Raw genomic sequence first — 22,966 nt, 5'->3', positions numbered from 1 at the left:
TAGGCACTTAGAGCTATAAACTTCCCTCTTAGGACTGCTTTTAATGTGCCCCAGAGGTTATGTTGTATTATATTGTCCTTTTCATTGAATTCCAGGAATTCTTTTATTTTTTCTTAATTTCTTCTTTGACCCACTCATTGTTTAGGAGTGTATTGTTCAATTGACACGAGTTCATGTAGTGCCTAGGGCTTTGTCCAGTGTTGATTTTGAGCTTTATTGCCTTGTGGTCCAATAGAATACATGGAATTATTTAAATTTTGTTGTTGTTTTTTGTTGTTGTTGTTGAGGTTTGTTGTTGTACAATACAGAGCCACCTGCCCAAGGGTAGCACTGCCCACAGTGGGCTGGGCCCTCCCACATCAATCAGTAATCAAGAAAATGGCCTGCAGATGTGGCCACATGCTAATCCAATGGAAGCAATTCCCCTATTGAGGCTTCTTCTGCCCAGATGATAACTACATCTATGTCCGGCACATATTACCTAGGGGTGGAGGGGTGGAATATTTAGCTAATCTAAGAGAAATAAGGAAAGAAGAGTGAAAGAAAGCATAGAAAATTTGAATCAACTAAAAAGGAGAAAGAAAAGTGGTTAATGGCTCAGATAAAAAGGTATTTACAGAGGAGCTAACATTTTAACAATGAAATAATGGACTCTATAAGTAACATTTAAAATATGAATATGAAAAGTTAAATGGAAATGGCCATATTTTACCCAGATGCAAGATTCATCAGTTGTGCTTAAGTTTTTTGATAATTATGTGCTGATAATTTTAATTGTAGCTAAAGTACAGCTAGTAGTGCATTTGATCACAATAAATTGTTTGTATATAATGCATATATACCTTTTTTAAAATACATTTTTATTGAATTTTTATTTCATACAGTATATCTTAATCATATTTAGCCTCCCCCTTCCCTACTGCACCCCTCCTTAGCCCACTCACAGGATTTTATCCATTCTGTCATATATACTAAGTCCTATCAAATCAAGTTTGTATACCCAGATGCCCATAGGTGTAAATTCATCCACTGGAGCCTGTTCAGCCTAATGTCACTCCCTTTAAAAATCAACTCTCCCTTAACCAGCAGTAATCAGCTGCCATTAGTTCTCACCAAAGTTGTGACCTTTCACCCATTTCCCCAGTTCTATGCTGGATTTTTGTCTGATTGACTTTGCGTGGGTCTTGTGCATGCTGTCACCACGCTGTAAGTTCATATGAACAAGGTCCCAGGAGCCTGTAAGACTAATGCATCTCTCAGCCCTCATGAGGGAAGCTTCCTCATGCAACAGGGCGATGAACACAAAAGACCACAACTGACCAAAGTGTAGAGAATAAGAGTCTTCAGAGTGTGGGTCCCTAGACTCCTGTAGTAAATTTCACCCACCCAGGGATCAAGCACCATTGCATGCATATATATATATCTTTTAAAAGGAAACAGAATAATAAAACATAAAAAGATAGTATGAAATCATTTGAATGAGTTTTATTTTTTAAAGGGAATGAAAAGATTTTTTTAAAGATGTAACGTTTTCCATTATGAAAAAAATTAACCTGCTCATATATTTTTGAATGGATGGTAGTCAGCAACATATATTATTAATTTTTAAAACATGTATTCCCATAATGTAAATCAAATGTTTTACTAAAATGAGTTTTTTATAAATTTATTTCACTAATCTGAAAACTTGGACTTTGCTAAAGAACTGAGTTTAGAAAGACATTCAGAAACTTGTTTCTTGTTTCCTCCTTTCCCCTTTTTTCTCATTGTCATTCCTTTCCTTGTTCTTTCCATCTTTTTCTTCATCTTTCCTTTTCTACTTTTCCTTTCCGCTCATCCTCCTGTATTCCTTCCCTTCTCTCTTCCAGTCCTCTCACCCTCCTTTCTCCTGCCTCTGTCCCTTATCTTAAACCTTCCATTCTAGTCTTGCCATGGCTCTCATAGTTGTTTGTGTCTCTTCTCCATAGTTCTGCACACACATTTCCCAACATTCTTTTCCATACCTTTAATTTATTCCTTAATTCTCCTTGTCTCTCCCTGCATAGTCTGTCATGTCAAAAAATTGTGGTAAATAACGTTTTACAGTACTAATCAAATGAAGATTTTACTACTTTTACGAGCTCAGAATTAATTGACTGTATTGTATTTATTATGCTCCAGGGTACTTTAGCAGACTTTATCACTGACTGGTATATAGCATTACTGATATCAAAGATAAAGACAACTGATTATGGGACCAAGATTAATGGTATACATATTTAAATTTTTCTGAAAAATGTTACTGCAAAGTAAACAAGGAGTGATCTGTCACTGTTATAGTCTGGTGTAGCTAAGAAGGAACAATATTAAGTATGTGAGAATTCAGAAGCGACCTCTATAGATGAAATGAGTATCCCTATGATCGTTGGATGTGGTGGCGCACACCTTTAATCTCAGCACTTGGGAGGGAGAGGCAGGTGAATTTGGTGATATCAAGACCAGCCTGGGCTACATAGCAAGTTCCAGGCCAACTGGGGAATCCCTGTTTCAAAAAAGGAAAAAACAAGGGGCTGGAGAGATAGCTCAGCTGTTAAGAGCATGTCCTGTTCTTCCAAAGGATATGAGTTTGATTCCTAGCTTCCTTGGTGGGCAGCTCACAGCAGCCTGTAACTCCAGCACTGCACTCATAATGCACAATCACACATAAGCACACATATACATAATTTAAAAAAACCAAAAATATTTTAAAATGGTATATTATCAAGATACTTTGGGAGTTTTACTTCTTACGGTATACAAAGCTGCAAGAAAATGACACTTTGTGATCTTAAAGCTTTAAAAAGCTGTTTAAACTGTAACTTAGGTTGACCCCAGAATGCTGAACTCAAAAGAAAGTCATGGGAACTGCATTCTATATAATAATGACAAGACCTTTCAAGAAAAAAAAAAAAAGGGATTCGTGAACTATTTTACCATTTGCAGACAAGAAGAGAAAGAAGTAACCTCCACAGATGCTGGTAAATAAAACTGAACTAAAATTTTTATGCCTTCTTAAAGACAAGTTATGGACTGGCTTATCAATATAAGAGTAACTGGTATCCCAAAACACAAGAAGAGTGCACACATACGAGCTCTTCTCCCTGGCCATCAACTGATTGAATGGGCCAGAGTAATTACTTCTGTCACTGGCATAAATTGCTCAGTTTCTGCTTCGGCACCTACAGAAAACATGCGGTGCAGAAGTTAAATTTTAAGGGGAGAGAAAGGAAAGCATACTAGGACTTTACCTCAATACACAGTAGTGATCTGTTTTCACTGATTTGGACTGATAAAACCCTCTGAAGACCTGCCTCAGATTCTTTGTTACAGTTTTACTGCCTTGGTGATTAGAAACAGGAACATTAAGAACACCCTGTACCTGGAGCATTATGGGAACATGTGTACTAAAACTGTAGACCAGAAGAACTGAAAACCCATTCTCCATGCAGAATCCTAGCACCAAAAGAAGAAACGAGAGGAAGCAATTGCTGAGGGAGTATCATAGAGATATCGCCCCTCTTACATTAGGATATGCAGAGTTTCTAAAAAACAGGTATATCGAGAACACTGAGAACACCCCACATTTAAGAAAATGTCCCATCATCCCAGGAACCATACCAAGAAGGTGTTAGCTACAAGGTTTATTGGTATAATGTGCTGATGGTTAGCATAACAGCAAAAATACAAAGCTAGCTGAACTAAGCAGAATTTGTTTGCTGTGCCTATGCAAGCCTAACAAGGATTTACCTAATTTTCCTTCTCACCCCAACTCTCATCATAATGATTTCCGAAATCTAGAACTCTAACCTCTGGGAAGCCTGAAAAAAAGCATTCGGGATTCCTGAAAATAACATTCAGGATTTCTGAAATGCTCTTTGATGTCTAGTTTGCCATATTGCACATGATTCTGCATCCTTTGTGTCATCTTGCTTTTTGGAATTCAGTGTAAAATGACCATGTCAAAAACTGTATTTTAAAACATCAATAGTATTCTTTCTAATCCATTTAGTAGAAGTAATGAATTTTTCACCCCACATTTAAGACAATAGAATATTATAACATCAATTTCAAATAAATTATGTTTACCTGACCATCCTAACAAGCAAAAATTACCTTATTAATGGTGGGGTTGTGTATCTCCACAAAAAAAAATAAGTTCATTGTAAGAATAATTGTTTTGTAATGTTTATTGAAAACAGTAGTTGATGTGCACTGTGATTAGTTTCAATGCTTAATCCGTTAGAAATTCATATACCTAGAAAAAAATACATATACTCCTAAACTAGGAAGTTTTTTTCTTGTGAAACAGTGTCTGTAATCACCATGATGAGTAGTTAAGTAGCTAATTATAGTCACAGAATGAAAAAAGTATTCACACCCAAAAATAGTTTGTATGGCTTGGGATGGAACCCAGTTGGTAGAGTATTTGCCTAATATACATGAAACCTCAGTTCAGTTTCCAGTACAATCTATACATGGAGTGGGAGTGTATACTTGTGATCCCAGCACTTGAGAGGTATAGGGGGTAGGTAGATAGGAGGATCAGGACCTTAATAACATCCTTGACTGCATAGCAAGTTCTAGACGAGGCTGGGATACATCAGACCCTGTCCAAAAATAAAGGGGATGGTGCGTGGAAGTAAAATATGATGTATTACAAGTTTCGGGTAAGTAGTCTCTTGTTCACTGTGGCATGCACTAGGGTAGCTGCTGTACAAGCTTCCAGGGATTGTCCTGTTTCTGTCTCCCACCTCAAAATACACACTGTGCAAGTCTTTAGCCCATTTTGAGTTAGTTTTTATATATTGTGAGAGATAATGTTATTTCATTCTGCTGTATACACTATCCAGTTTTTATGGCAATTTTTATTGAAAAGACTATTCTTTCCCTAATGTGTATTCTTAGTGACTATTGGAAATCAGTGGTCTTTAGGTGTATACGTTTGCTTCTGAATTATTTTTTATCCTGTTGGTCTCTGTTTATGTTTTTATGCAAATGTTAATGCTATTTTGGTAACTACAGTCTTTTAGTATATGTTGAAGTCAGGTAGTGTAAAGCTATCTGCTTTGTTTTCCTCAGCATTGTGTTTGTATGGCTCCGTACAATATTGGGATTGCTTGTTCTAGTTCTTCTATAAAGCCTGCCATTGGAATTTTGATAGCAATTATATTAAATGTGTAAATTGCTTTAATACTGTGGACATTTTAATCTTTGATTCCTTTAATCCGTAAACATAGGATATCTTTCCAATTTTTTTCTTCAGTTTCCTTCATCAGTGTTTCCTAGTTTACACTGTAGAAGAACTTCCCCTCTTCGATTAATACAGGACTTTTTGTTCATTTTTCTGTTTGTTTTGAATCTTGGGTTAGCTATTGTGAAGTGAATTTGCTTGTTTTTCTTTTCAGATAATTTGCTATTGGCCTATAGAATAATAACATTGTAGCCAGGCATGGTGGCTCACATCTTTAATCCCCCAGCACTTGGGAGGCAGAGGCAGGCGAATCACTCTGAGTTCAAAGCCAGCTAGGGCTACATAGCAAGTTCGAGGCCAGCTGGGGCTACAGGGAGACCCTGTCTCAAAAAGACAAAAAAAAAAAAGAAAGAAAAGAAAAACTACTGAATGTGTGTATATGTGTTTCTTTTGTATCCTGCAACTTTAATGAATTCATTTATTAGTTACAGTAGGCTTTTTGTTGTTGTAGGGTGGGGAGGGGGGGATCCTCACTGTTTTCTGTATATATCATTTGAAGGGTGATAATTTGGTTTCCTACTGCTTTACAAATTTGATTGTCACTTCTTTCTCTTAATGGCTGCTCTGGCCATGACTTTCAGTAGTACATTGAATAAAACAATCAAAAGTGCTTATTCCTGTCCAGATCTTAATAATGTTCTCTTTGGAGTTTGTTTCTTCTGTTCCATTTTTAGTTTTATCTTAAAGACCTGTTGAATATTTTTTTCAAATATTTTTCTGTGTCTGTTAAAACAGTCATGATTTGGGCCAAGTGTGGTGACACACACTTTTAATCCCAGCACTCAAGAGGCAGAGACAGGCGGATCTCTGTGAGTTCGGGGCCAGCCTGGTCTACAGAGCGAGTTCTAGGCTAGCTGGGGCTATGGGGAGACCCCATCTCAAAAAAGAAACAAAAAAAAAGTCATGATTTGTGTCCTTCATTCTGGTGATAGGTTATCATCTTCGTTGATGTGATGTGTACATATTGAACCGTCCTTGGATTGAATCCCATTTGGTGATAGTGAATAACCTTTTTAATATGCTGTTAGGTTTGCTTGATGGTTCTTTTCATCAGGGATATTGACCTGCAACAGTCTCTTGTCTTGCCTGATTTTGGTAAAAATAATGCTGGTCTCAAAAATTAGTTTGCAAGAATCCCCTCGTCTAATATTTATGTAATGGATATTGGGTCCTTAAAAGTTGGATTGAATTTAGCTCCCCATCCTTGACTTTTCCTTGGCTTTTTATCACTGATTCTTTTTGCTACTCATTACTGATCCACTTAGGCTTTCCTGTTCATAGTTTAGTCTTAGTAACATGTATGTGTTCAAGAATTTGTGCATTGCTTCAAGATTATTAAAATTATTGTTATACAACCAGGCATGGTGGTACATGCCTTTAATCCTATCACTCGGGAGGCAGAGGCAGGCAGATCTCTGTGAGTTCAAGGCCAGCCTGGTCTACATAGTGAGTTCCAAGACAGCTGGGGCTATAGGGAGACCCTGTCTCAAAAAGACAAAAAAAAAAAAAATTTACTGCTATACAGGTGTCTATAGTAATTTTTCCTAATTCCCATTTCTGAGGTATTGTTGATGTTATTTTTTTTTCTCCTTCCTATTTGAATCTTCTTTTTTCTTAATGTAGCTAAAATTTTTAACCATTTTTTGAAAACTACCCATTTGATTTTTTTTATTATTCTCATTTGTTTTTGTTCTGATCTTTATTATTTCTTCTACTAATTTAGAGTTTGTTCATTTTCCTAATTCTTTGATGAAAGGTTTTCTGAGACTTTTTTTTTTTAAACATTGACTGTGTATTTGGGGGGAGGGGAGCATACATGTGAACATCACGGGACAGTCTGAGAATTGATTCTTGCCTTCCACCATGTAGGGTCCTGGGATTGAACTGAAGTTGTCAGACTTAGTGGCAAGCCCCCTTACCTACTGAGCCATCTCACCAGTCCCTACTTTCTGCTTTTTTGATATAGGTATTGCCATAAAAAACTCTTTCTATTCCTTTTGCTATAATCCATATGTTTAGGCATGTTCCATTTCTATTTTCATTCGTTTTGAGAAATTCTAATATTTCCTTAATTTTTTGTTCCGTTGGTTGTTCAGAAAAAAATTATTTAATTTCCATGTAATTGTATATAACTTATAAAGTTTTGTTACTGATTTCTAGTTTTATTGAACTTGTAGTTGGAAAAGATATTGGATATTAATTCAGCGTTTTAAAATGTGCTGAGACTTGTTTCATGGCCTTCTATATAATTTGTCCTAAAGAATTCTCCATGTGGTGTTATGTAAAGAATTAACATTCTCTAGTGTTGGATGGCACATTCTTTAAATATATTTTTAGGTCCATTTGGTCTAATGTAGTTTAATTCTCCTTTTTATTGATTTTTTTTTCTGCACAGATTGTTACTGAAAGTAGTTATTAAAACCTCTAGCATTGGGACTGGAGAGATGACTAAGCAGTTAAGAGCACTGATTAATATTGCAGAGGACCCATATTCAGTTTCCAGCACCCATATGGTGGCTAACTCCATTTCAAGGGTATCCAATGCCCTCTTCTGGCCTCTGTAGGCACTTGCACACATGCAGGCAAAAATACTCGTACACATGAAAATAAATCAGAACAGTTTTTTTTTTTTTTTTAATCCTCCACTATTGTATTGAAGTCTCTCCATTTTGGGCCTGTTAATGTTTTCCTTATATATTTTGATTGCTGTGATATTGGTTGCATATATGCTTAGAATTATTTCCTCTCCCTCTGAATTGATCCTTTTATCATTATGTAGTGTCCTTTTCTGCTTTTGATTTAAAGTCTTATTTTATCTGGTGTAAGTGTGGTTACTGCTGCTTTTTCTATTCCATTTGCATGAGATATCTTTTAATATTTCTTCATTTTTAATCTGTGTGTGTGTCTTTAAAGGTATAGAGAACTTCATATAAGTAGTCTTGTCTTTTCATTACTCATTTATCTGCTCTGTCATTTAATTACCTTCAAACAACTATTTTAAATTCAGAGTATACATATGTATCAACTGCTTTGTAGGTACTTTCTGGCAGCTTATATTTCATTTAGGTTAAGTCATAGTTCCATGAATGTTCTGGTGCTTGTTGGCATGCGTGTCTTTATATTGAAGGATGAAGTATTTGTTTCCATCTTCATAATCTGACATTGTGCTTATCCTCCCAGAAATTACAAGTAAGATATTGTTTTCCCTGAGCCTGTGGTCAGTGCTACTATTTAAGCAACTAGAGAGTCCCCCAAGCTGGAGATTTTTCCTCATCATGTGTCCTTTAAGAGAGCTGGGAGAGTACCTGAAAGGGTAGTTCATCCTACAAGCTTCTGCCTGGGGCTAGACTAAGCCCAGCTGCCCCTTCTCTACTCACCAGCCTCTGGGAAGGCTCTCTGATTTTCTCTACCAGAAAACATTACCATGGAGAAAGACGATTCTATGTTCCTATGCAGTGAGTTGGCAATTACCTTCCTCAGTTTATACCAAGTGGTAATGGTTCTGTCTATGTTTTGGTGAGGTTTGGGTTCAGGATGAGTTAGGCAGTCTTATAGTGACTTAACACCTCAATATAGAGTCATTCTTAGAGCCCCTAATCTCCTAACACCAGTACAGATCAGGAACTGGATGTAGGATCATGATGCTATGACCTATCTGCTGCTCTGGTACATGTAATCTTAGACAGCTGCAGCCAGCCACAGATGATACTAGCCAGAATACTAGTTCTTCTGACTACGGTCATACATCCCTCCTTCCTAGCATTGAGGTGAGTTCAGATGTTCTTTTCTCACACACAAGAGGTGTTAGTATCCACCTGATACTAAGTTTGAGTGGCCTGGCAAAGTTTTCTAGTTATTCTCTAACTCCCAGGAATGGAGTCTTCTTCAGCATTGCGCTGTCCAGACCTGGGGGAGAGGTGGTAGAATTATCCCTTGATACCAGACCAACTTTATTCAGAATTTCGGGCAATGAGCATTGGTCTGGTGATGGGCCATAGGGCTCTTTGTCTTATACTGGATTACATCTTCGTGTCCAAGTAGTAGGTTTCAAGTCTTAGACCTGGACTTAATTTCTTCTCTCTTCCCCAAGCAAGAGGCTTCTCTCTTCCTGCTGCGTTGTTTCGTATTTGGGAGAGGTTTGTAAACAACCCTTTTTGGGTTTTTTTTGTCCCCCAACCTGTTTTCTAAAACCAGATGCTATGATCTCTGGTTCCTTAGGTCTTATGAAGGCAATCTTATGAGTAAACAAGGTTTCAAAATAACATTTCTATAGGAAGATGATCCCTAGTGACCCCTTCCTCCGACACTATTTTGCTCTCAGGAAAAACAGTGAATCCAATTAAAACTTGTTTTGCTTTCCTTTTCTTCATTTACTATGATTAACTCATTTTATTTTATTTTAGATCACTGTGTCCACTACTATGATCTTCGTAACACTAAACAGCCAATCATGGTATTCAAGGGACACCGAAAAGCAGTCTCTTATGCCAAGTTTGTGAGTGGTGAGGAAATTGTCTCTGCGTGAGTATTACTCTCCTTAGAGGGTGAGCTTGACACAGAGCTCTCATCATTTCTGTAGGTTTACAGAAAGAATGAGATGGGATTATATACCCTTTTCTCAAATAACATATTCAATGTCTTCTCCAGCTAAAATATATGTATCTTCTGATCTGTATTGCTCACTTTTATATGTTATTTATGAATAAAATGCTATATTTAACTTTTTAAAAAATTTTATTATTTTTATTTTATGTGTATGCGTGTATTGCCTGTATGTAGGTAAGTGTACCCGTGTTGTGCAATGCCCGCGGAGGTCAGAAGAGGCTGTTGGATCCCCTGGGACTGGAGTTACGGACAGTTGCTAGCTGCCATGTGGGTGCTGGGATTCGAACCCGGGTCTTCTGCAAGAACAACCAGTGTTCTTAACTGCTAAGCCGTCTCTCCAGCCCCTACAAATTACTTTTTAATGTGTCTCTCTAATGCTCATAATTTAATTAACATTTGAACTTCAAATTGGGTTTGGTTACTGCTTCTCCTGAAGAGGAGAAACAACATAGTTGATGCAGTAGAATGAGAAAAATAATTTATATGATGAAGTCAACCAACATGTTACTATATTATGTCTATTTTCAGCATAACGGTAAAAATATTTTTGGTTTAAAAAAGTTTGCTGACTTTGACCAAAAAATAATAATAAATGAAAATAAAAAAGCCGGGCATGGTGGTACACGCCTTTAATCCCAACATTCGGGGGGCAAAGGCAGGCCAGTTTCTGTGAGTTTGAAGCCAGCCTCATCTACATAGTGAGTTCCAGGCCAGCTGGGGCTTAAATATCTTTTAAGGGGAACTTTTCCAACTTTGACTGTTTATATTGTACAGATAACCTTTGTAAAACCATCTGGACTAGAAAACTGTAGTGCAGGCTTTTAGTGCTTTTTCACTTTGTTTGAAAGTAGTAAATTATCAGTGAGGCAAATAAATCTCAGTTGTCAAGCTATAGAACTTTTCTAGGAACATAGGTAATTCTGTATTTTGGTTATCCATCTCATAATTCTCTATATTACCTAACAAATCCATTCTAGGTAGGTAGGTAGGTAGGTAGTCTCTTCTCAAGCTTAATGTTGCATTGCTTTCTCTTTTTTTTCATAGTTTCTCTCTTAGAAGATTGTTAATGCCAGTGCCTTACATTTTGCATCTCACATCTGCCTTCATACTGGTTGCTCTAAATAAGAACTTGGTAATTTAGCAAGACGGTTTCAATTAAGTTCAGTTAATTAAAAAATAAGACATAACTGAATTTTCCAAAGGAGAAATGTGGGCAACTAATTCACAAATTTAAATTTATTAGCAATTAGTTGAAAAGGAATTCCTTTAGGAATATATATGTATATATAATGGGCAGTAAATAAATGTTACTATATTAAAATAAAAGATGAATGTTTTTTTATATGGGGAAAATATTTTTCAATTTTAGATGTATATGTGTTTAATCACTTATTTTGACTTCAGTTAATCAAAATACGTATGTTTATAATTGAACTGCATATGTGGCTCTGTAAATACATTTTTGTAAATCATGGGATTTTTTTGTTTTTCCCTGGATACATTGGGCCTTTGAAATATCTTGAACAAAGTCATCTTCAGATGTACTTTGAAATACTAAAATTAATATGAAAGTGTATTTTAAAATAACAAATGTGGGCCAGAAGTGGTGACTCATACCTTTAATCCTAGCACTCAGGAGGCAGAGCCGTGTGGATCTCTCTGAGATCGAGGCCAAACTGGTCAACATAGTGAATGAGAGTTCACATTCTGAAATCAAACAATTCGAATATTACACTGTATACCTTGTTACACTGTAACCATGTAAACCTCAGTTTTCTTATCTTCAAAATGTGACTAATAATAGTTTGTGAATCTTTAAATAAGGTACATAAAACCTTTAGCATGGTGTCCTCTTCAGTGACTGTTAAAGCAATTAAAATTATTTTATTATGTGGTCATTAATAAATACATTGAAACATTTCATTTAATAGGAAAAATTATAAAGCAAGTAATTAAATATGGTGAAGTAGTTGCAAAATAATATAGTATGATCTAATTTTTGTATTAAAGACATGTTTTATTAGTTCTAAAATTATCTTTGGTAGAATTGCCAGTGATTTCTATACAAAATAATTTTTACATAGTTTTTTAAATTTTTGTTATTTTCATTTTATGTGTATTAGTGTTTTGCCTGTATGTGTATGTAAGTGTACCAGTATCATGCAATACCTACAGAGGTCAGAAGAGGGTGTCAGATCCACCAGAACTGGAGTTATGGACAGTTGTTAGCTGCCATGTGGGTTTTAGGGATTGAACCTGGACCCTCGGGAAGATGAGCAAGTGTTCTTAACTGCTAAGCCTTCTCTGTCTAGCCCCACAAAATTATTTTTGGTAACTGAATTTATGTATTCCTACAGCAGGATAAACTATTTTATGTCAACTTTTCAACATATCTTTCACCTGTCCTATGAAACTTGTTTATATTCAGTATGCAGTATAACTCACCACGGAAAAATAAAACAAGAATGAGGCTATCCCTGATAGTAAACACATAATAGTGGTATAGATGCTATTAGTGTTTGCCATTTCCTATATACCCAGGCATTATTGAAAGCATGTTAAATGAGTTTACTTTTTACCATGTTGGATTCATTTAATTCTATAAAGTAGATTATTACATTTCACATTTAACTGTCCTAGGGCCAGGAAGGAGACAGACAGTCTGGCACCAGAGTCTGCATTCTTAACCACAAAACTGGGTTGCTGCTAATTAGTAGTGGTGATGAGTTTCTTACCATGAAATCTGAAATATGTTCTCTTTGTGTTTATCTTAGCTCAACAGACAGCCAGCTAAAACTGTGGAATGTTGGGAAACCATACTGTCTGCGTTCCTTCAAGGGTCATATCAATGAAAAAAACTTTGTAGGCCTCGCTTCCAATGGAGATTACATAGCTTGTGGTAAGTGAAGCTCTCTTTTTAAAGGAATTAAGAATGATATCTGTGGGGCAGTTGAATTCAATGGAGAAATGTTTTTTGCATTCAGAAGGCAGCTTAGCAGACTTGTATTAGGACTGAATTTTTCCTCCATTTTTACTGGAAAAACACTAGTTCTTCCTTTTATTGAATATGTGTTGCCAAAGATTTTAACTGTTTTGTAGTTATTTTATGATATCATTTCTGTAGATACTATATAAAAGATAGGAATTATAAATTTCTGTTAATGATATTTTAAGAAGGCATTTGTTTTCAGAAGATTGATATACATTTTCTACCTGGTTTTCTCTTCCTTAAGCAGTCTGTTTATGTAGCATGAATCTGTTATTCTAGAGTTTTTATTATAGATAATTTATAAAGCTCTGCATCAGAAGTAGAAAAATCCAATTTGACATTATTCGAATGTTCTAATAGAGTTAGTGAACTTTCATCAACACTTTTAGATGACATGGCCCTTATTCGGTAAATTGAATTTTCTCCTAATGTATGAGCTTAAACACCACCAAAGGAAATATGCGACACAATTATCTTTCCTTGATGTACTGCTGAAAATTATCATTCTGTTGACCTCTCATCTAACAGAGTAATGCTTTATTGGGAAATGGAAAATAAACTATGTAGGCTATTCATATTTGCCTTTGTAAGAACTACAACTTTTATTTTCCTCTCTACTAGGTAATCGTTCCAAATCCAATTTAAGATTCTCGTTAATATAACAAATTTCTTATTGTGTAGACCTCTGCTGTGATTTTTTTTTAATAAAAAACATTTCAGCCATAGAATTATCAGTATTATTTTCATATAACATTTGTTATTTCTTTTTTAAAAATATTTTATTTTTATTTTATGTGTATAGGGTATATTGCCTGTGTGTATGTAAGTGTACCCATGTTGTGCAGTTCCCACAGGGGTCAAAAGAGGTCACCAGATCCCCTGGAACTGTAATATGGTTGTTAGCCCCCCATGTGGGTTCTGGGAATCAAACCTGGATCTTCTACAAGAACAGCCTGTGCTCTTAACCATTGAGCCTTCTCTCCAACCCCATTTGTTACTTTTCTTCCTCCTCCTCTTCCTCCTCCTCCTCTTCCTCCTCCTCTTCTTCCTTCTTCCTTCTTCTTTCTTCTTTCTTCTTCTTCTTGGCATTTTTGAGATAGGATCTCCCCATAGCCCCAGCTGGCCTAGAACTCAGAGATCAGCCTACCTCTACCTTCTGAGTGCTGGGATTAAAGGCATGTGCCTTCCCACCCAGTTCAATAAGCCATAGCTTTTGTCCAAGAATCTCTCACATGGTTCCCAATTGGTTCTGTGATCTAGTCTTTCAGATAGTACCATAAAAAATTACTGGTGTCTGTGCCAAAACTTCGACTAATAATTATTGTCTACATGTGCTATTTGGGGACTGGGATATAACTCACTGTAGCTGCAGACCCTGGGTTCAGTCTCCAGCACATAGTGGGAAGAGGATAGAAGGGGTGATATCTAGATGGCTATGCTGGTACCTGTGACCCCAGCATTTGAGAGAGAGCAGGCAATTAATGAGTTTGAGGACAGGCTGAACTTATATAGCAAGACTGTCTCAAAATAAATAATGTATATATTCTAATTCCAAGTTTGCTCATTCTGAAAAATTATATTTATTTTCAGGAAGTGAGAACAACTCCCTCTACCTGTACTATAAAGGACTTTCTAAGACTTTGCTAACTTTTAAATTTGATACAGTCAAAAGTGTTTTGGACAAAGATCGAAAAGAAGACGACACAAATGAATTTGTGAGTGCCGTGTGCTGGCGGGCACTACCAGATGGAGTAAGTTTTCATATTTTTTTTTAACCTCAGCATCTTATATATATAATACTTTATGAATACATAAAGATGGTTTTGGTTTTTAAGATTTTAAGATATCAATAGAGAAATGATACATATCCCCCCCCCCTTTTTTTTTTTTGCTTTGTATCGTATCACCAGAGAAAATGGGCATTTTTGATACTAACCAAAATGACCCTAGTGAATCAGTCTCTTAATCTGCGTTTCTCTGTGTCCTTAGGACATCTGTGTATACTTCAGTTATAACCATTAACTTATTTTATTATCTCTTCATAGCCCTCTTTAAGTCTGGAAATTTCTCCATTGCGCCCACTCTGTCTCATTTTCCTTAATGATCACATGCAGAATGTGCTAAAAAGGATTCAGCTGAGGTAACACTACAGAAGGAAAACGAGGGGCTTATGTGTATACCCAGTTATTTTAGTATTGAATTTCTCTCTACTAGTGCACTTAATATTTAAACATTCAGTTTATTTGCAAGTTGCACTGCTAGTTTATTTTTAAAATCCTCAAACTTTACTTTTTATGCATTGTAATTTCTTTTTCATAAACTATATGAAGAATTCATTATTTTTATTTATTTTTTATTTTTTGGTCTTGAGACAGGGTCTCTGTAGCCCAGCTGACCTGGAACTCACTGTGTAGACCAGGCTGGCCTTGAACTCACAGAGATCCACCTGCCTCTGCCTCCCAAGTGCTGGGATTAAAGGTGAGCAGCACCACGCCTGGCTATTATTTTTATTATTTTGATTTATGTAAACAGTTCTTAATGTTATCTTTTCAAAAATAGCTTTTTAGGTGCTTGATTTGGGGGTATTTATTTCTGTTGTTGTTGCATTGTGAATTGATCCCTGGGCCTTGCACATGCTAAAGCATGCATTACAACCCAGCCCCTAATTTTATTTTCAACACAGAAAATTCTGACTTGATACATGATTTGCAATATCTTAGTTCCAGGTGTAGTTTCATTTGATATAACCTATTGGTATCTTATTTTAAATTTTGTATCTCAGCTTCCAGTTTGGTAGTAACAGACAAGGTAATTTGGATTAACCTTCCTTTTTTATAAAATTAGGACAGTCACTCCAAGTATCTGTACTGTTAAGGGCTGCTTAAGGATGTACTGGTCGGTAACAGACTTGATGTGTGGCAGTGATCTCCTAAGGAGCTGAAAAATTCCTGTCATTTAGTAAACATGACTTTAAAAAAAGCAAGAAAAAAAAGGAATAATCCTTCAACAAGCTCCTTAAAAGGTTTGAAAGTTATACAACATTAATCTGTGAGATCAGGGCCAGCCTAGGCTACATAGCAATTTCTAGACCATCTGAGGCTACATTGAGGCCCTGTCTCAAAAGACAAAAAAGTTTGAAAACATGGACCCCCCGCAACATCTAATGAGCTTTTTTAATAGAGCCGAATGTTCTTGGTGGTCCGTCCATCTGTTTACAAACAAACCTGTGACGAACAAAGCAACAAATTAAGCAAATTCAAATGGTCATAAATCTGACAAATCCTCCTGAGGCTCATGCACATCTTTAAGAAGGGATTTTAAAAGGTGTTATTGGGAAGGACTTCATGCATGTTGTTGCCCTTGAAGACCTAGTGGTACCAAAGAAATGAAAGAGAATATTAATATGTAGACCTGTGCTGAAGTGTGTATGTCTAAGTTTACATACAAAGTAAAGACGTGAATTTAAAAAATCTAGAAAAAGATTTATGGAGTCAGAATAAAAGAAAATATATTTATATAGCTTTATAATGTGCTTCAAGCTAAGTATTTCTACTACAAATCAAGTTTTTTCTAAAAAATTAAACTTGTAAAGTAAGAAGTTACAGAAAGCTAGAGTTAACTTATTGAAGAAAAAAAAATCTTTTCCAGTTTTGTTTTTTTGAGACATGGTCTGGCCATGTAACTCGGGCTTCTTGGAACTGTCAGTCCTACAGCCTCTTAATGTCGCAAATTCTGAGCCATGCCTGACAGGAAAAAAATATGTTATATGTAGTATAAACTAAGTACACAGTGTTTATAAAACCACAGCAATGTACAGGTTTAGTGTAACCTAAGTACATAGTGTTTATAAAATCAAAGCAATGTACAGGATATTCTGGCCTTACATTCACTTCTCATTGAACTCACCAAGAGCAATTTTCAGTCCTGCAAGTTCTTTCATGAGTTGCCAGATACAAATACACCATTCCTTAAGTCTTTGTTATGTGTATGAGTGTTATGCTGCATGTAGGTAAGTGCACCTGTGACATGCAATGCCTGCGGAGGACAGAAGAGGCTGTCAGATCCCCTGGAACTGGAGTTACAGACAGTTGTTAGCTGCCGGGTGCTGGGATTTGAACCGGCTCTTCTTGCAAGAGCAGTCAGTGTTCTTAATTGCTGAGCCATCTCTCCAGCCCCCTCCTTAAATCTTTTATACCAAAGTTTTACTACGGCATTTTATTTCTATGTTTAGATGCACAAACACCATTGTGTCACCAATATGCTATAATATTTATTATTGATACAATAACATACTGTATAGGTTGTAGCTTAGGAGCAATAGACTTTACCATATAACCTTGGGAGGTAATAGGTTGGACCATCTAGCTTAAGTACACACTGTGGTGTTCACACAGTAACAAAATTGCATAACATCTCATTTTTTAGCTTATATCTACATCATAAAAACAGACTTGTCTTGAAACAAGACAGAAGACCTGGAATGAATCTGACTTTTGATTCTATGTTTTGGTGGAGAAATAAGAATCTAGTGCATTTCATTATATGAATGACTCACATTGTTTTAGGCCACCAAAGGGATGTAATCTAGGGGGTGGAAATGTAGAAGGTAAGTCATCACATTGAAAATCAGCCGGGTTGATTCTGGATTGCTAGTTTCCACAGAATACAAACTTAAATCATCTATAAAATAAGATTAACAATTTCTTTTCTCATTTATTTTTCTGTTTTTATAAATACAATAAGTGGGACACAGTAACAACTAAAAAGACAGGAAAACATAAGGCAACATAAATAAAAATTCAGCATAGCAACAGATAATAGAAACAGAATCATAGCAGCTCTTGATTATAGTTTTCAGATCGGGCTTGTAAGTAACCATGCTTACAAAGTAAAGGGATTGAAAATTTCATCTGGGAAATGGAAGCTTACAGAAATGCAAACCCTAGAGCTAAGAAACATAATGAAGTCAATAGAGGACTTTGATGGAGATGAGGCAGAAAAAAATAAACTGTTAGATAAGTTAGGAGAAAATACATAGAAGTAGACATAGAGGGGCTGAGGGGATAGCTCAGCTGATAAAATGCTTTCTGCTCAATCATGAGTACCTGAGTTTGATACCTAGCACACACATTTAAAACAAAACAAACAGGTGCAGTGAAATATGCTTGTAATCCAAGCGCTGTGAAGGCAGAGACAGGAGGACCCCTGAGGCTTGCTGGCCAGCCAGTCTGGCCTAGTCTGTGAGGTCCAGGTTCTACTAAAGACCCTGTCTCAGAAAAATTTGATTGAAAAGCAATTGAGGAAGACCCACAACATCAACTTCTGGCATCCACACAACCCAAAGGAGACACAAAAATGATGGGACAATGCAAAAAGAAGGGTAAAGAATCCAGTAAGAACATTTAATACATTTAAGAAGAGATCTTGAAAGGAGGACATGAAAATAATTTTTGTGTGAACGAGAATTTGAGAACCATAAACATTTGATGAACGATACCGAGATAAAGATTCATTGAGCCTTTGAACTTACAGAGAATGAATGATATGAAATACGGAATTTAGGTAGATGTTAATATTCCTGGGTGTTGAACAGACACAAACCTACCTTGGGTTTCCTTCTTACAGCACCATTTCTTTCAAATATATTAAAACAAATATAAAATGTTGTATGCTAGTTTCAAGTTTATCATAAAATACTATCAGTGAGAGCTGGAGAGATGGTTTGGTTCCCAGCACCCACTTAGCAACTAACAACTGTCTGTAACTAGTTCCAGGGAACTCAACACCCTCTTCTGGCTTCTGTGGCTACTGCATGCATGCCCATATATGCAGGCAAATATACATAAAATAAAAATAAAAGTTTATAAAAAACACTCAGTAGACTGGGAGAACCTTGTTTTGGTGTACTAGTCTTACCTCTATATATGTATTGAACATTGTAAGATGGATTGGAAACCAAGACACATCATTGCATTTGAGGTAGGCAATATAAATTTCATTCTCTGGTGACAGATAATGTGTACACTTAGTGTGAGTCAGGGAGAGGTCTAAGAATCTGCCTATGAGTGTTGCTTGACTGAACAAGTCTGAAAATACATGAATGCTGAATTTCCTATTTCCAACTTACTACTAGATTAAAGCCAGTTTGTCGCAACCTCTAACTCTTGCTGATAATGATTTATTGACAAAATACTAATTATGAGATGTATTATGTGTGAAAAAAATTTTTGGGCCTTTTTGAGGCAGGGTCTATGTGTGATTTTTTTTTTTAAAGATGCACCTATCAGAATGATTAAGTCAAATCAATTAATATATTTTTCATGAAAATTCTTGGGTTTACAGTTCAAGGGGGACACTGAGGCAGATTGTCCCTTTGGGTAAGAGATTTATTAGAAAAGTTATTAGTGCCAAAGACAGACAGACGGACAGTAGCATGGTGGGGCTCTAGGGAGAGTTCAATCCATTTGGTAGAGGGTACTTTGTTATAGGTTTCAAAGTAAGGGGTCAGTTTTGTGCCACATGGCTGATGAACAGTCTATAGTATGTCCATGCTGCTCTGATTCCTGGGCAGCAGAGGGAATATATGATGACCTTGAGGATTCTGGAGGAAGGACCCATTTAGTTGATGTGTGGGTGTGTCGGTGGTAATACTGGTAGCTTGGTGTCTGTTAACTTGGGACCTGTTCAGGGAATCAGCTATGAAAGAGAGGAAAGACCGGTACAAAAGGGTGTGATCTATTAGCATTCTAACACATCATCTATCATGTTGTTTTGTTTGTTTGTTTTTTTAATAACCAGAAAACTGTTTTATGTTATTGTGATGAGTTATATAAGACCATTTTCATGGTAGGTTTTTAATGTACTTTGAGAACATTCTAGCCCCCTCCATATCCTAGTGCCTTCCCTTTTCTCACCACTCCCATTCCTGTTTGTCCTCTTCACCTTCCTAGAACAATTTTAATTCTTTCATGGCATCATATTGTAGTTTAAGAAGAAAAGAGAGGAGGTAAAGATCTATTTGGAAAATTCCCTCAGTCTTAGAAAATGGTATGAACAGTCAAATTTGGGAACAACAAACCATACTAGCACTGAGAAAAGGCCATGTTGCACATGTCAGCCAAGAGACCTGGATGATTCTCAAGCATGGGTAGAGGGAATATTGTAATCATGACTATCTAATGTCTGTTAGATTTTTCTATTCCCTCACCCAGATCAGCAAGAAAGAAAATGGTAAGGTGTGGTCTTTTTCTCTTCAATTAAGAAAGGAAAAAGCCACACCAGTTGTGGTGTTGCACACCTTTAGTCCCAGCACTTGGGAGGCAAAGGCAGACAGATCTCTGTGAGTTCAAAGCCAGCCTGGTCTACATAGTGAGTTCCAGGTCAGCTGGGGTTACAGGGAAACCCTGCCTCAAAAAACCAAAATATAAATAAAATAAAATCTTAAAAATGGGGTTTAGGGAGGGAAGAAAGAATGCAAGCATCTTTGAAATATATTAAATGAGACTTGGTAGCTCACATCTATAATTACAACACTCAAGAGGCTGAGGCAGGATGATCAAGAGACTTCTAGACTGGACTATGTAAAGAGATCATATCTCAAAACCGACATCTGTTTGTAAATCTGTACATTTGCAGTGTGTATGTAGTAACTACATGTGACAGAGAAGACGTCTTACACTTATTCCTACAATCTCCAGTAAACAATGAGTACACAATAGTGGAACTTCTCTCTTTCTCAGCTCGGTTTCTGTTCATTCTTTCCTCTGGCTGAATGGTTGTAACATTTTTAGAAAGTTTTCCTGACTGGCTGGAAGAGGGCCAATCAGAATGAATTTTTTCTCTGTCTTGGGAGTGAAAGATTGTGAGCATGGACCTTGACTTCCAGGAAGACTATGGCTTCTGTCTCCTCCTAAGCTCCTTCTTCCCTAATGTCTAAAGAGGAGCAGGGATGTCGAAAAGAAAGAAAACTAAGGCAACACTGTTTTCTCTCAAATTAAATTGCTTGAAGTATAAATTTTTCATAGCTTTCTGTTTACTGTAATGAAATTTGACATTAAAATGACTCATTTTTCTCATCCTTTTTAAAAGTACTGTTTCCTCTATATATGCCAATTTTGATGCATAGAATTGACACAGATCTTTTACTTTTGTTTTGAATTGTCTTTTCAAAGGAAAAAATAATTCTGCATAATGCCATTAACTTCAGCCTATCAAGAACCATGTTTTGTTTTTTTTTTGTCTTTTTGAGGCAGGATCTCCCTGTAGCCCCAGTTGGCCTGGAACTCTATGAAGACCAGGCTGACTTTGAACTCAGAGATCCACCTGCCTCTGCCTCCCAAGTGCTGGGATTAAAGGCATACGCTACCACACCCCACCAACAAATTATTTTTAGTAAATGTTTTTATTGATTCTTTGAGAATTTCATATATGCATACAATACATTTTTATCACATTTACCTCCATTCCTCCCCCTAATTTCTCAGTTCCAGCCTGTACTTCCCCACCCCAAAATCTTCATGTTCTCTTTTTTCAATAACCTACCAACTCCAGTTTGTTGTGCACTATGTACACGTGTATAAGGCTATTATTCACTGGACTGTGATCACCCTGCTGCATAAGGAAATTTCTCTGGTGAGAGTTGAGAGATACATTAATCTATGGGTATAACAATAAGTCGTTAGGAGTCAGTTTGATGCAATAACTATTTGCCATATGTCCTCTGTCCTGTCTAGCCTCAGGTTCCAAAACCTGCTATCAGTGTCAGGCATGGGCTCCATTCTATGAAGTGGACCTTACATCCAAGTAGGAAATGATTGTTTACTCCTATAATATTTGTGTCACTATTGCACCAGTGAGCATATCTTGCCAGGCCAGTTGTTAATGTAATTCACAGGATTCACAGCTGGGAAGGTTGATGGTTCTTTTTCCTTCCAGTAGAATGCATGGTACCTTCCAGCACCATGAACACTAGCCAATGGAGATAAGACTCTGAAGTCAGCACCAGCTTGATTTCATCTTATTTGTTCTACAGCTCATATATGTAGGGTCTTAATATCAAATACTGGTGAGTAACCAAGAGTAGGTTCAGCATACATTTTTAAAGATAATTTTACAATGGGCCTGTGAGATAGCTTAGTAAATAAATGTGCTTAGCATCAAACCTGAGGACCTGAGTTCAGTGCCCATACCAGTTCTTTCTTGCAAGTTGTCCTCTAACCACCACACACACAACACACCATGGCATATACACATGAGCTCCCCACAAACACACAAAACCAAGTAAATATTACAGAAAATTTTTTAAAATATTTTATTTTTACGTGTATGAGTGTATTACCTGCATGTATGTAAGTGCACCCATGTTGTGCAGTACCCACAGTGGTCAGAACAGTGTCTGAAACTGGAGTTACAGACAGTTGTTAGCCACCATGTGGGTACTGGGAACCAAACCTGGGTCCTCTACAAGAGCAGCCAGTGCCCTTAAACACTGAGCTATTTCTCCAGTCCCAATAAAAAATAAGTTTTAAAAAATTGATAAATAAATCATAATTTTGTAGCATAGGTACATTTTCTTATCTAACTTTCTACATTTAACTATGGCATTTTTCACTTCATAATATAAATAGCAAGCATTTAAATATATTATGGTTTGGCTTACAGTTCTTAAACTTCAGTATGCTGCAAAAGCTATTGCTAGAGGGTTTTTCTCATTGTGTTCCTTTGCCTGGTTTTAATACTTTCCTTTGTACTGCTTTCCAAAAGGAAATTTTTTAAGCAGTTTCTGCTGTAGCCTAGTATTTCTTTTTTTTTTATTTATCTAATAATCACATACTTAGAAGAAGCATTTCATTACAACAGCATTGACATATTCAATAACAATTTCCTGAGCTAAGATGCATCTCTTTCAAAACTGGCTGTAAATTTTTAGGTTTACAGTTGAATTATTACAGTTATACAATATTGTACTCAGTATAAACCCTGTAAGACATACAATTGAATGACTTTTTAACCTTTAGAAAAGATCTCCATTTCATTTTAAAATATACTGTTTCATACAGAAAAACTCATTTTTAATGCTACTAATGCTTCAATGTTTGCACATG

At 36.4% G+C, this 22,966-nt stretch overlaps 1 protein-coding gene across 1 annotated transcript in view; it reads left to right on the top strand.

Annotated features, from left to right (window-relative positions):
• The window catches only part of Cop1 (COP1 E3 ubiquitin ligase), a gene marked incomplete in the record, with an annotated part of 182,023 nt that overhangs the window by 140,426 nt on the left and 18,631 nt on the right, over nt 1–22,966 (top strand). Inside the window, 3 exon segments of the mRNA XM_008826109.3 lie at nt 9,673–9,790; nt 12,649–12,773; nt 14,454–14,614. Coding sequence (XP_008824331.1) covers nt 9,673–9,790; nt 12,649–12,773; nt 14,454–14,614 — 404 coding nt within the window.

The sequence above is a fragment of the Nannospalax galili genome, unplaced genomic scaffold (assembly GCF_000622305.1).
Source record: "Nannospalax galili isolate Female #2095 unplaced genomic scaffold, S.galili_v1.0 scaffold429, whole genome shotgun sequence".
Taxonomy (NCBI): Eukaryota; Metazoa; Chordata; class Mammalia; order Rodentia; family Spalacidae; genus Nannospalax; species Nannospalax galili.
The sequence above is the reverse complement of the archived record's forward strand: the minus strand, read 5'-3'. Positions and strand labels throughout refer to the sequence as shown.